This window comes from Orcinus orca, chromosome 17, assembly GCF_937001465.1.
Source record: "Orcinus orca chromosome 17, mOrcOrc1.1, whole genome shotgun sequence".
NCBI lineage: Eukaryota > Metazoa > Chordata > Mammalia > Artiodactyla > Delphinidae > Orcinus > Orcinus orca.
This window is the reverse complement of record NC_064575.1, coordinates 11,717,161-11,732,195: the sequence shown is the minus strand read 5'-3', so window position 1 is coordinate 11,732,195 and position 15,035 is coordinate 11,717,161. Positions and strand designations below refer to the sequence as shown.

Sequence of the window (15,035 nt, the reverse complement as noted above, 5' to 3'; positions counted from 1 at the left end):
TCTGCTGTTGGATAATCAGCATGTTTCCTGGAAGGGGCTCAGCCTCCCTTTGTTGCCAGTATCTCGAGTTATCACAAAGCCTCAAAGAATAGAGCTAATATTTGCTTCTACTCATTTTCGATCTTTCCCACTGCAGGGAGTTGCTTCACCCGGCCATCATAATTGACCAAGACCTTGAGGTCTTATTCCGACACCATTTAAAAGATGCTCCAGATGCTCCAGTGGTTCAAACAATTATTAGCATCATTAGATTACGTGTACTCTTTCCAAGCTGAGAGTGACAGCAACACAAGGTGACACTTACAGAGCCCCCAGCATGTGCCTCTTAGTCATCACCGCAGCACTGTGAAGGTTTATTAACCCCCCTGTACCACTGAGGGAGTTGAGGGACGGGGAGAGGAAGTAACTTGACCAAGGTCATATCATTAAGTGGCAGAGCCGAAATTCAAACTCTGAAGCATATGTCATAATTCTGGCATGCTTTTTAGAATGATTCTTACTCTAGTCATACTTCATATTTGTAACTGCATGGACAATGTCTCAAAGCTGTTTGGTTAAAATCATTGATTTGGAAATATAATGGATTTGTTGTCATTGCAAAATCATTGGAGGGTTTTATTAAAGGTGCCGTTTTTCAGATACTGGAAATGCTCAAGATCAAATAGTTATGATTCAGCTTCAGCTGTTTCCCCTAGACGGACGTCCACGCAGAACAACATTATTTCTAGGCCGATCTGCCTCGGGACGGCTAGTGTGATTAGCCTTCTCTCTTGGGTTTCCAGTGACCTAGGATAAGCGCCATTTGGAAAGACTACAAGAGGGAGGTTACGTTTTCTAGGGATGAGGAATGAAAGTCAAGCACGTTTTTCTGGAAGCAGAGAGCTCCCGAGGCAGTGCAATTCTCCACCCCCGACCAGCAGTCCCCCTACTCTGTCCCAACCCATCCCAGAACAGCTCCAGGCCTGGAGAGGCAAGTGTAGCTTTAGATCTTGCTGGGCTCGTCTAGAACAGCCCAGAAGGCCCTCCAACAACCTGCAATCACAAGCTCTGAGAACGTTTCAGGCTGAGCCACCTCGGTCAGGAGGGCTAAGAAGACTGCAGGTTCCTCCATCCCCCATCGGCCCACAGCAAAGAGGGAATGCCACTCCTCCCCAGCTCAGTTCAAATTCCCTTTTGTGACTGCGATCCGTCTCAAAGCCACTCTCATCATCAATGCAAACTCACATCAACTGCACACATTGTGTTTAAAGGATCACAAGGAGTCCCCAGCGTGATTTATCCCAAGCTCAGCGGCTCTGCAGGGCTGATCCCGGGCCGGCTGCCTGCCCAGGCCAGCCCTGCAAGACATTACATGATTAGGGACAAAATTAGACATTTGCAAGGGCAGGTGTCAGGGCCCCGAGTGGGAGGCCATGTAATTAGGGAAGGATAGTGCCCACCCCAGGGGCTGCTCCATTTCCTGTCCCTATGGAGCTCTTCACCAATCAGAAAAGAGAATTCTTCAAAAACAGCTCCCCACCCCCTGGCTGGGAGCCGCCGATGGCTTCTCGGAAAATGTTTCCAGGCAGGTGATGAGCAGAGCCACAAAGGGAAACAACCACCCCAGGCAGGACAGGAGACACAGGAGCTCTGTGACCCTGACCCCTGGTACAGAATTCACCTGCTTGGCAAGGTAGACCTCAGTGCGCTTCACTGCCCTGCCCTGGTGCTTGGCCTGCTGATAGGACCCTGACTCTGAGGGAGGCCACATAAGCGATTCCAGGTGCACGATGGGGCCATTTATAGCTGTGTCTCTGTCCTCAGGGCCTCTTCAAATGGAGGGTGTTTGCATCAAGTAGGAATCATAAAATCAGAGACCTCGGCCGGGGGGGGGGGGGGGGGGGGGCTCTGAGCCAATCCCTATGTTTCCAGGTGAGCCACTTAAACTGATCTGAAAGAACTGTGCTTATCTGAGCCCTATTCATTCATGTATCCTTTCTTTTATTGGTTATTTTACAAATCTCAGGCTTCCTTTAGAAAAATGTGAAATACAGGCATATATAAGGAAGGCCTTGAAAATCACCTGTCATCCCACTATTCCCTGCTCTTACACTTTTGGTTTCTGGCATGTTTTCCCCCTATGAATACAGACATTCTGTCCTGTTTATATACCACGTCTTCATCTTATTTCCTTAAGTTAAAATCCCAGGGGTGAATGAAATGCGTAAAGGGGATGGACTCCTCCTGACAATTTGCTGACTCATCTTGAAGCCTCCTGGGGGAAAATTACACAGCTTCCTCTGGGGAACTGTGAAAATACTGGTAAAAATGTGTACATTGGACCAATGTTTTTATCAGTAACAATAGGGGTTGTAATCCTGACCTTCACTCTCAGGAAGTTCTTTCTGATATCTACAGTTAATCCCTTCTGCGGGCTTAACTTCAAACCTGTTCCTTCTTGTCTTGTTCTCAATGAAAGAACAAACAGCTGCTTCCCACTGTGCCCCTGACAGGCCTCCAGGAAGAAAACCTGTTGTCAAGTCTCTCCTCGCCCTCTGTGTCCTCCGGTGCTGCCTAAATGGAGCAGAGCCCTTTGCATTTGCTCAAGGCCCAGCGTGCTGCACAGGACTTTTGTCGTTTGTGTTCTCCAGCCTCAACGTCCCCGACAGAAAGCCTGTTCCCCTGACAGAGGACTCTGATGAAGGTGCGAGCAGAGACCAGCATAGAGATGACCTCACTTGTCCACAAGCAACACATTCCTATTTATACACTCGAGACTCAGTGTGGTACCACACTGAGTGCTGATTCATGGCCTAATGATTAAGTTGTATTTGGCCTTTACTGTGAATACGTAAAAAGAAAAAAAGTTTATATTGTCCATTTCAGAATCTCTTCGATCTCTTCAAGAGAAAACTGTCCTTCTATAAATGGATTCCAGATCCATCATGAATCTTTTCAGGAATGTGAGTATGGGGAAGAGAGGAGACTGACTTTAATGATGTGTGAATCTAAAAGGAGATGATTTTGGCCAACATCTTGAAGTCATCATCTAGGAACTGGCCTTTGGCTTTTGATAGAATTTGCCTTTCAAGCGATAAAATGGAGCATTTATCAGGCACTCACCATATGCCAGGCGCTAGGCTAAGCACTGTGTTTATGCTTACTTAACTCCTCACGGTTAACTCTATAAAACGGGTACTTTGCCCTGTTTTTCCAGGAGAAAACTGAAGGAATGAATGTACTTGTGAATGGATCTTAAAACATAACGTTTAGTTTAAAAAAAGTAAGAAGCAGAATGAGAAGAACAACAAAATACCATCTATAAAATTAAAAGACATGCATATAAAACAACACACGTTTTGTAGGAATACAGGTAAATGGAACACTAAACATGTTAGAGTAGTTATTTACAGAGAAAAGGAGTGGGAAATGGGGATAAAAGGACATAAATAGATAACAAGAGGGGCCGTGTCCACAGCAATAAAGACAACATGCCATTAACTGAGCAGTACAGGCTTCTGAGGTCCAACTAAAGCACAACCCCAAAGCTTAGAGCAGGGAGTAGTAATAAACTGCTCCAGGTTAAACAGCCAAAGACCTGGACTCAAACCCAGGTGGCTTGCACCTGCCCCCATGCAGCAGGGCTGAACTAACCTGTGGACCTTCAATTCTTGGAAAGACATCTGCCACGTGGCAAAACCCCTTTGGCTTCAGCATTTATACAGTTTATATTTGATCTTGAGAAAAAGTGGATTCCCAATATTTCTGACATGCCAAACCTAAGTGTGAGCCATTTGTTCATCAAGTTTTTAATTGAGTGTTTATTATGTGCCGGGCACTGGGCCAGACAGAGGGCCAGCGGAGATGAAGGAGCTGGGACTCTGGCCTCAGTGAGCTCCCAGATACTGACCCCCTCTCTCCCTGCAGGCAGGCAGCAACTCCACTGTTAGAGCTTAGATATGCAGCTCGAATCTGCACATGACTTTCTAAAGCACCAACTAGCATTTCTTAAGACCGTTTAGATTTCCACAAAGAAACTGTGCTATGATGGTGGAAAACACTCATTGTCACTACTGGAAACTGATTTTTCTTGTAGCTAATCTTTCAAAACGGGTTGCCCGAGAAAGAACACCTGTAACGACCACCTTGATAAATGTGGTAAGATCTGCCTTGTTGCCTCATGTGGTCACTTCTCTTTTCTGTGCCAGGAGGTAAATATTTTAGAGACACATCAGGACGGAGGTCATCCTATATGGAAAGACTGAAATGTTGGAATGGGGATTTCTAGGGTGGCGTTGAGGAAGCCACAAAACCCCAGGGGTTCAGGCACGGTTTACACTCCCTTGAGGCCACCTGACTCACCTCGATCGTTTTGCAGGTGTCCTCCAGCTGGCTGATCACTCCCTGGACCCGATCATTGCTTCCCACAAGGACAGCAATGCCGTCGCTGAGCTCAGACTAATGGAGAGAAAAGAGGGGTGCAAGATTTTAGGGGCTTTCTAGTCAGCACTGACTGTGAGTTCATCTTAGTAGTGTCCTCATGGGTTCTTAATTTAGGGTCCATGGAACCCCCAAAGGAGGAACAGTGAGGCTGGGAGGCCTGAGAACCTCCTGATCTTGTAAATAAAATTCTGAATGGATGTGTGTATAAATGCATTTGTCTGGGAAGAAGTTTCATAGTTTTCATCAAATTCTTAACAGAGACCGTGACCCTGCTAAAAACATTAAGAACACCGAATTATAGGCCATAGAGAATAGCACATTCAGGGTAAAGAATTCTAAGCATTGTTTATTGAATGAAGACCAAAATGTGACATCAGGGGCCCAAAATGAATTATTTGTCTAGTGCAGCTCAGGATCAGTTTTACTAGAGAAATATTCATTTATTCAACGTATACCTATTACGCATCCTCTACACGCTAGATGCAAACAAATACTCATATTCTAGACTAAGTCATTACAAACTTAGAACTGTAACGTTCAGCTGTTTCCAGGAAAAAAATTTCAACTTGAAATTCCTCTCAGGACTCTTTGGACCCCGAAGCAATTCCGTTGTTCTTACTTACCCCCCTCGCAAGGCTGGCCTCTGGAGCACAAGAAACACTGAATGAGTGGGACTCAGGAAACCTACGTGCTCGGTCCAACTCGGCCTTCAACTTCTCTATGATGTTGGGCCAAACATGTAATCAATTTGGACCTTCATTGTCTCACATGTAAAGTGAGAAGAGTGGTTGTAAAACATTTTAAAGCTGCAGAACGCTTTCTTCAAATGGAAGCTAATAAATAATCCCAATAGGTAAAAAGTCTGCTTTGGCCAAACCGGAGCGGGATGGAAGCTCTGCCAGCCTGCCTCTGTCCATCCCGCATGGGCCTCAGGGCTCTGAGGGGAATGGTGTGACACAGGTACCATGCAGTTCTAACACGTATGACTTGGCGGGGGGGCAGGTAAAAGGGAAACGGGGGATAAGTCTTAAGTGGATTGAAAAATAAATAAATGTTATGGGTATCTTGCTAAATCCTGCTTCTTTAGCAGTTAGTACTCACTGGTTGCAACTGGTGTTGCCCAAAGTTTGGTTTCCAAATTTAATTCCAACTCTGTACTGTATTTGGTGTAAAACACTGACCAAATGTGGAACCTCTGATTCTTACAGAAAGAAGCTGAGATGTGGAGCTTCTCAAATTCTAGATGCCAAGACTTGGTTGCAGCTCTCTGAGCACACAGCCCCACGGTTTATTTACGTCAAATGGATAAGCTTCTACTTGCCTGTGGGTGAAACCGGATTGGCAGGTGAGTGATAAGCTGGGACACCCTGTATTTGGTCAGAATGAGGGGTCTGAGGCCCTGGGGTGAGGGCATGGATGGTGCCCTCAGTGCTGGCCTAGGTTGAGAGGCTAGGAGGCCAGTTTAACCCAGGCTGGAGGGCCAGGCCAAGGGAACGTGTAACGCAATGTCATTCATTGTAATTCTACCAACTAGGAGTGCGCGAGAAAAGGCCTTGAGGAAGGCCAAAGGAATCTTTGGTTGGTGAATGAAGGAAAATGTTCTGAGTGGAGTAAAAAGTTATCCTTTTATTACCTATAGTCTGAACCTCAAATAACGTTTGAGCAGCTTGAGCTCGGACCGAGTCCCATAACAATGCACATCTTCAGCAACCTCCAACGGGCGCAAACACAGCGACCCTTCCCCTCCGGACCCCTTCCTGACTCTCTGCATCTCTTCCCTCCCCCACCTTCCCCACCAGCCTGCAGGGCATTAAGCACGTGGAGGGTGCGCAGCATCCCTTCCGGCTCTATGCTCCGCGCCCTCCCAGCCTCAGGGCCCTCTGGCCCTGTGCACTGGGCATCTCTCCTTGGGGGGCAGCGAGTCAATGACGCAGGCACTTGGAAGGGGCTTCGGAGGAGGGGCGGAAAGGCCTCTGTTACCTTCTGCCTCTGGAACACGTGAGTGAGGGGAGCCACCTGGCAGTCCTTGTGCGCCCCGAAGACCTTGCACAGAGAGCAGGTGGGCACTTCGCAGTTCAGACAGTAGATGTTGATGCGCTCATCTTCGTGCTCCTCACACAAGGGCTGGTCGGACTTCTTTTCTGGCCTGGGAGGAGATACGTGGATAAGTGTTAGCTCCGGTTGCGGCAGAGCTGAGCCGGGTGGCCCAACGGGGTGATCAGCATTGCATCCTACCCGGCAAGACCCTGTACCCCCAGCAACCCTACCCCAGCAGACTTCCAGAGCCCCTTTCATGTGCTCAGAGCCCTCCAAATTCTCTACGGGTTTATCAGCAGTGTCCTGACAAATTTCCAACCAGGCTGGGGGTAGGAACATGGAGACTGTGACCTGTAGCATTTGCCAATTTCTCTGGTATGAATATTCCCCCCATTGGCCGATTTCAAGGTTTAAAAACGGGCTAGTGCAATTCCTGAAAGCCGAGCGCCGGATTCTTTCTTAGGAGCTGCTTCAGCACCATCTCTACATGCTCACAAGTCTCTCAAGAGAGACTTTCCAATTACGGGTAAAGAGGGGCAGGTTGCCGATAAACAAAATGTCAAGTTTGCACCAGCTTTGGGGAGGCCCATTTGCCCCACCGCTGCAGCCTCTGGCCCCGGCAAAAGGAGTGAGCGTGGAGGTGGGCTGGGGGAACCCAAATCTCTGATTATCCATCTCGGCGCTGGTTGGAAGTAGTTGTGTGTAAGTGCTTTTTGGATTTGTTTGGGTCTCCTCCTGCCGTTAGCCCAGAAAATTAAATGTACGTGACTTCCTGCGGACTCAGCAGTGGTTAAGAGTGGGTAGTATGTGCTCAGTGAGTGTGAGCAATTACACTGAATACTTTAGGCAATAAGAAAAGTGCAAAATGTTGTTCTGGGACATGGTGGTACCCCGGAAGTCCAAATCTCACAGATAATCCGCAAGTTTCAGTTTTCCCAAACCAAACCAACCAAAACTTCTCAAAGCTGCCCAGGTCATAATGGAGCATTGGGTTTGTATGTGCTAGTGAGATTTGCACTTCAGGGGTACCACCATGTCTAAGCAATGAAGAAGCATGAGAGAGGTAGTGACAAATTATTGTTGCTTAAGGATAACCTCTTAGCTGCGAAATCACCTGGAGAGCCCAGGTTCACGTCACGTGGTAGGACCTGGTATATTTCCCTAACCATCATCGTGGTTTAGGTGTTAGAATACGTCAAGATCAAAATTATGTCACCTTGTGATACTATAGGCTCCCTCTGGAGATCATGGGGGGAAGGGTGGTTTTAGCCTACTTATACGAAATCTGGAATTTTGATATGTTCTATTCAAAGACTGAGGCTGTTAATAGTTTTCAGAATTGTTTGGAAAATTTAAATACAAATCCAAAATCTTTCCTCATTTTCCCAAACATATGATTATTTAGAAGCATCTCAGATTTGGAACTGAATTTTTATTTTATTGAAGTATAGTTGACTTACAATATTGTGTTAGTTTCAGGTGTACAGCAAAGTGATTCAGTTATACATATATATATTTCCAGATTATTTTCCATTATAGGTTTTTACAAGATATTGAATATAATTCCCTGCTCTATGCAGGAAATCCTTGTAGCTTATCTATTTTTTTAATATAGTAGTTTGTTTAATCCCATACTCCTAATTTATCCCTCTCCCCCTTCCCTTTCCCCTTTAGTAACCATAAATTTTTCTATGTCTGTTGTGAGTCTTTTTACGTTTTGTATATAGATTCATTTGTATTATATTTTAGATTCCACATATAAGTGATATCATATAATATTTGTCTTTCTCTGTCTGACTTACTTCACTAAGTATGATATTCTCTAGGTCCATCCATGTTGCTGCAAATGGCAATATTTCATTCTTTTGTATGGCTGAATAATATTCCATTATATATATTATGGTCTATTTCCTCCACTGGAATGTGAGCTCTATGAGGGCAGGGGCCATGGTCTGTCTCCTTTTTTGCTGGGTTCCCAGTGCCAAGAACAGTGCCTTGCACAGAGTAGGTGCTCAGTACATATTTGTTGAATGAATGAGAAGTAAAAGGGAATTTGCCAGATTCGTGGACAGTGTTCCCTGTGCTCTAACATAAAATCGCTCATCTGGAGAAGGCGTGTGAACTATGGGGAAAGCTTAGTCACTTGGCTCTCCTGAGTGGCAAAGGAAAAGACCAGACAACATCCTGAAGACTCCACTTATAAATGACAAAGGCCTCCAGCGGTTATCTAGAGACTAGGAGTGGTGATTCAAAGGCTTCTCTACCTCTAAAACCTTCCCTCCCCTGTACCTCCACCTCGTAATACATGTCAAGTAAGTGTCCAGAGCACATTAACTGGGAGATGGCACAGCTGATGCTACTGCAGCCCCTCTCCCCCAGGCATTTCCCGAGGGTAGCCTGCATCCCACGTGCTGCTCTGATGTTAGCAGCTCTGACCAGGGACGATATTGTAGAGCTCAGATATTTGCAGGGGATGCAATACTGAAAAATGTGGAAACAGCCATGGGCTCTTCATTTAGTTGTTGATTGTGATTACTTTTTCATGATGCAATACAGACCAAGGACTGCCTGCAATATTCCTTATTAGGTTGTTGTTGTTCAGGTGGCAACACAGGCCGAGAGGCATCCCCCACTTACAAATGGGTGTAGAATGAAAACCTTCAGACACCTTACACCACATAACACACTTGGGACAAATGTGGCATGCAGAATAAAGACGCAAAGGCGACTTCATGAGGTGAGGGTGTCCGAGCTCTCAGCTGTGGTTCGGGTCTCAGTACCAAATGCTGGCTGTGGCCCCCAGGCGTTCCGTGCAGGCTAGTCTCAGGGAGTCTGTAGCCTGTTCCCTCTGCTCTCTGGGGTTTCGGGGACCATCTTCAGGTTTCCTGAAGGATGGGCATCTGGTGCTGATGATGCATTTCAGGCAGTACTTTGGGTTTTTTTAAACATCTTTATTGGAGTCTCATTGCTTTACATTGTTGTGTTAGTTGCTGCTGTATAACAAAGTGAATCAGCTATACGTATACAAATATCCCCATATCCCCTCCCTCTTGTGTCTCCCTCCCTCCCACCCTCCCTATCCCACCCCTCTAGGTGGTCACAAAGCACTGAGCTGATCTCCCTGTGCTATGCGGCTGCTTCCCACTAGCCATCTATTTTACATTTGGTAGTGTATATATATCAGTGCCACTCTCTCACTTCGTCTCAGCTTACCCTTCCCCCTCCCCGTGTCCTCAAGTCCATTCTCTACGTCTGCATCTTTATTCCTGTCCTGCCCCTAGGTTCTTCAGAGCCTTTTTTTTTTTTAGATTCCATATATATGTGTTAGCATACGGTATTTGTTTTTCTCTTTCTGACTTACTTCACTCTGTATGACAGACTCTAGGTCCATCCACCTCACTCCAAATAACTCAATTTTGTTCCTTTTTATGGCTGAGTAATAGTCCATTGTATATATGTGCCACATCTTTATCCCTTCATCTGTTGATGCACACTTAGGTTGCTTCCATGTTCAGGCAGTACTTTTACAGTCAAACTGATCTCAAAGTTTAATCCCAACTCAGTTTCTCCAAGTGGTGGCCGTATGGCCTTAGGCGAGTTCCTTCAACTCTTTCAGGTTCAGCTTTTACTCATATCTGAAAACTGGACTAGGAGTCTTCTAATTAAATATGACAAAATGAACACATTTATTTATTTGTTTCCTGCTGAAATCCCACTAAAATGAGAGTAAGGGAATAAAAAGGTATAAATCAATAAGGACAAAAAATGAGCAAGATAACAGCAGAGGAGAGATGCAACCAAATGTTGGGAACAGCTGGACGAAGGGACGTGACCTGTTTGAAATGCATCTTGGTTCTGCTGGGAGCCTGCAGGGTAAAGGCGCACAGGACAAGCTGCTCAAGCTTTACAGGCTCCCCCTGCAAAGGCCCTGGGACTGCAGAGGCCAGGCACCCAGGAGTGCAGGGCTGGGGGGGGGGGGACTGGAAAGAGGAGGACTTTTTGCACACTTTAGGGGATTACTTGAGGATGTGCTCCACAAAAACAGTAGAGTAAACCAACAAAGAGGACGACAAAGGATCCAGGAAACAAGGGCTTCAACCCAGGGGAGAGTAGAAGAAAAGTAGAAGGTAAAGCCAACCGCGCGGGGGCTCAGCCCTAATTGCCTACAGTGAAGTCAATAGATAATGTCTAAAACTGAAAAACCCAAGAATAGGAGCCTGCTAGTCGCATACACACATCACTGGGTGATAAGTGGCAGAAGAACAGCTGAAAGAATTAAACGTGGCTGACTCTGGGGAGTGAGACTTGGGGGCAAAGAGGGAGTAGGGCAGGGAATGCAGCTCTCTTTCGAGGCCTTGTAGTGTGATTGGAATGTTTAAAATTATGCATATGCATAGGAATTACTTTGAATAAAATATTTAAAATACTCGTGAGAATTAAAGAATTACACGATTCATGTGTATAACACCCTGAACAGTGGCTAACGCATATTCAACACATATTGGTTTGACTTGCTGTATTTTAAAGTTATTATTATGTTCTTTTTTTTGGCCGTGGGACATGTGGAATCTTAGCTCCCCGACCAGAGATTGAACCCGTGACCCCTGCAGTGGAAGCGCGGAGCCCTAGCCACTGGACCACCAGGGAAGTCCCGTTATGTTCATTATTAATATTAGTGAAATTAGTTCCTTCTCGCATCGCCCCCCCCCCCCCCCCGCAAGCTCTGGCTAGCTCAGCACCAGGCAGAATTCTAGATAAGAAGGCCAGGTTTTACTGAGACCTACAATCTCTAGCCATTCTGCGGGAGGCCAGAGTTGACCAGCCCCTGCCCTTTCTGCTTCCACCTTAATGTGGGCCAGGGTTCATCTCTGTATTTCAAAGTTATTCCAGAGTCACCTCACATACCCTGAGGCTTAGGATTCTGGACTGGTAAATCTGCCAGCCCTCAGGGAACCACTGGGTTTATGTCCAAACACGTGCCCGAGCTCTCTGTACAATTTGTGGTTTTGCTACCAATTAAAAATGTCCCAAAGGCAAGTCTCAGGTTCAAGAAACCGCAGCATAAGAAGAATTTGATAATCACAAAAACACCAGTAGGCTACTCAGCTGTGAGCTTCATTGTTAGAGATTGGTTCATTGCTTTTAATCTGTTCACCTAGGCACTAGTTGTGGCGGATGCATTGCATAGACTTTAAAGCCAGGATGTGTCATGTAGTGTTACGCTACAGATTTTAACATCTCCTCTTCTCGGGATTACATAACAATTATTGTTATTAGTTCACATCATTCAAGCTCTCACTGTGGCAAGTAGCAAAACAGAAAATTATGGCAATAAATAGAACGTGTAAGAAGATTTATGGTGTTGCTTAAACATCTGGTACTTACGGGGCAACTGCTCTGTGCGAGGCACTGTCGCAGGCACTGAATCAGTTGTTATATAAACAGCCTTAGTAATTAGTTAGTTATTAATCGGCTGGTTAACTTTTTTAAGAGACAGTGTATCTATTTGCATCTTAAAATAATGAAATAAAATGAGATCAGATCTTAATTACAGCAGCGGTACTTTCCTTCTTCTCAAGAGATTTTGGAAGCGAGGGAAATGGCCCACTCTGTATCTCTGCAATATGTCATCAGCAATTCTTCTTCCCAGTGCCATCTATATCCTGGCCCTATCTAATTTAGTTTTGACTCTTAAGCAGAAATGAATAGCCATAGCAATTGTGATAATTATATGTTCGATTTATAGAACAGCTTTCCTTCTAAGAGCACAAGGCTCTTCGAGCCCTGCAGATGTCCCGTGAATCCGTGTCTCCTACTAGGAAGCACAGTGAGATCATTTCTAGATGGTCTCAGTATTGCTGTCAAGCGCTATGGACTTGACTGCCTTGTGTACAGTTGAAAAAGGGCTCCTCGACACCAGCACTTCTAGGAATGAACTCCCCCTGTGTTGTCTCTAGGAAAGGAACTCTGTAGCCAGTGTGATTGGATGAATAAGAAGCCCTTTTCAAAAAACTAAAAAATGACTGATGTATATGCTGCGTGTCAATCAGCAGGTGCGTGCCAACAGTATTCAGGAAGAATAACCTAGAGAATAGGGAAACATAACCTGAGCTCCATCCTTTTTTTTCCTCCCCTGTCTCTAAACTCTAAGTTGCTAAATCCCAGGAGTCTACCTTGCTTTGCTACTTCCCAGAGTCACTACCATGACTAACTATGTCAGAGGATTTTGTTTTTATTATTATCCTCTAGATAATGTTTACATGAGACTGTCTGAACTAAGAACAGGCCGATGTGGGGAGATGCCATTTCTGTTCATTTTCTGTAGAGTTTTGCACTCTAGTTTTTCTGCTGTGTAGAATCTGGAGCTATAAAGAAGCTGTGTAGTGCAGAAACGTCTACAAGGGATGTAATACAAGGCTGGGGGTAGGGCAGCATTATGCCTCTTTCAATATCACCATCTGGACTGGATTAGTGTTAATGAGTTACTTCATTCTGAAATTGATACAAAAGCATGGGCCCCAGCTTCCTTCTCTCCTCCCAAGAGCAACTCTCACTCCCATTGGGAAGGACTGACTTGGAAAAACATTTTCCTATAAAACAATTAGCCCCTGATTGGTAAACAAGCATTCAGTATAGCGACCCACTAAAACAAACAAACAAATAATGAAGACAAGCTTCAGATGTGTCTGACACACAGGAGAACCCTACCTGGTGGACTCCTGCTTGTAGATGTCAATGATATTTTCCACCAGCAGGTTCCTCTGAAGCCCGTAGATCCCATGTCTGTCCAAAACCACTTCGTGTCTGCAGGATGGGCAACGGAATCGGCCCCCCGAGGCCACAGTGCTACCTCCTCTTGTGGGCAAGTACGGGTTAGAGGCCTGTTCTCGCCAAGCAAGAAAAGAGGAATTGAGCAACGCCACAGGTAGCTTTTCAGAGGCTTCCCTTCACTCTCTGTTACACTAGGAACAACATCAACTCCTGCTTTCAGCTTGCTGTGAGATCGTCCCTTAGGGCATTATCGGCAAGCATGTACCGTCTTCAGCATGAGGTGCTTCTCCGCCCAGCATTTCCATAACCAAAAGTTCCAGCCAGAAACTCCAACATTAATGTCTTGGGCAGTAATTCATTTACAATTTTGAGACAGATTCAGTTTTTTTTAAACAAGTATGATTCTTGGTATTGAAATAAAATTAATTTGAGAGTAAGAAGGAGGCTGACAGCAAAGTACAAAGCAAATCACTTTAAAAACTTTTTTTCTTTTTTTTTTTAACAAATGCAACCTTATACAGCTTTCTAAAGAAATTACCTCAAAGTTAAGTGCTTGATTCGGAGAAGAGGGAATCTTTTCCACCCCCTCCATTCCAAACAAACCTACCTGGAAAATGTCACTGGCACACTTCCTACACAGGTTATGCTGGCAGGGGAGAATGACCACGGGTTTCGTGAACATCTCTAAACAGATGGGACAGATGAGTTGCTTCTCCAAGTTATCCATGGTCTGCTGCTCTTTGGAAAAAGTCTTGTAATTCAAAGATGCGCTCATCTCCTGGCCGTCCCTGTGTGCTCTGCCAGGGAAAGGGTGCTTCCAATGGTTTCTGCAAGTGATTCCTGGAAATAATTCCAAAGATTGTGTGATCAAGTGTCCTTTACGTTTCTTTCCGTGGAGGACATTGTTTCAGGCCCAGGTTCAGAGTGGGGCTGGAGCTGTTTTTAGCAGCCGAGGGTCACATGACAGCAGACAGACTTGTCCGTATAAGCCAGTGACAGGAGGATGGATTCTGACAGGTGACAGAGAACAGGGGCCAACATTTCCACCCCAGGGAGTGAAGAGAGTGGGTGGGAAGGAGGATTACAAACCCCATTTAGACGGGGTTGTGAGGAGAGGGAGGTGAAGCTGACAGTTGTCAACAACAAATGCAAATGTTGGTCGCTGAGCTATGCCCCCTGTGAGCAATCAGCAAGGGCTTGGTGATGGGCTTCTCCAGGACCAGGGAGAACATAGTCCAAGAGTCTCACTGTATAATGAATGCCATTTCTGTCTTGAGAATTTAGGAAGCAAGTCACCAAAAGTAGCATGATCATACTATCCTAGATGAAAACAAACGAAGCATGTCTGCTTGGCATATCATTATCCTGGCTTCACAAGGGTAATCAACTCAAAAGACTTGCTTAGTGTTAAATATTTCATCTTTGTGAGGGTTGTGAAATGGGAAAAATTTCAACTTAAAAACTGATTTCAAATCTTTTCACCATAAAAGTATCCACAAAATTTTTAAAAACTCCAAACACCAGTTGATCCAATTTTTTTTAAAAAAAAGTTGTATAATAAAGCTCTAGTATGCTCTTTTCTCTCTCTTTTTCCTAATCCTCCTTCATCATATACACTGCCACCCCTACACACACCTAGAAACACACAGAAAATTTGGCAATCTTTAAAAATTTTAGTTTGCACCAACAATCAGTAATGAGGTAGTAACTGGCACATGGTGTGGCAGACCCATTATTTTATTTTGCCATATAGTGGGGGACAAATATCAGTGCCATTTTCAGTGGAAGTGAAAATGGAATCCTGC

General features: G+C 45.1%; 2 protein-coding genes across 4 annotated transcripts in view; one reads left to right on the top strand and one right to left on the bottom strand.

Moving 5' to 3' along the window:
* The window catches only part of TRIM55 (tripartite motif containing 55), a 42,589-nt gene extending 28,358 nt beyond the window's left edge, over nt 1–14,231 (bottom strand). For 2 of the 3 annotated variants that reach the window (XM_049700445.1, XM_012534887.3), the window contains exons 1-4: nt 13,838–14,149; nt 13,168–13,340; nt 6,403–6,568; nt 4,342–4,437 (exon numbers count right to left, since the gene is read on the bottom strand). In XM_049700445.1, coding sequence (XP_049556402.1) covers nt 4,342–4,437; nt 6,403–6,568; nt 13,168–13,340; nt 13,838–14,005 — 603 coding nt within the window. In that variant the 5' untranslated portion in view covers nt 14,006–14,149. Of the gene's footprint in view, nt 1–4,341; nt 4,438–6,402; nt 6,569–13,167; nt 13,341–13,837 lie in introns of all 3 variants that reach the window. The other variant, XM_004274965.3, reaches the window with a different exon arrangement.
* Nucleotides 1–15,035, top strand: part of LOC125961652 (ATP-dependent RNA helicase DDX3X-like) — a 491,072-nt gene that overhangs the window by 324,772 nt on the left and 151,265 nt on the right. The gene's annotated exons all lie outside the window — the stretch shown is intronic.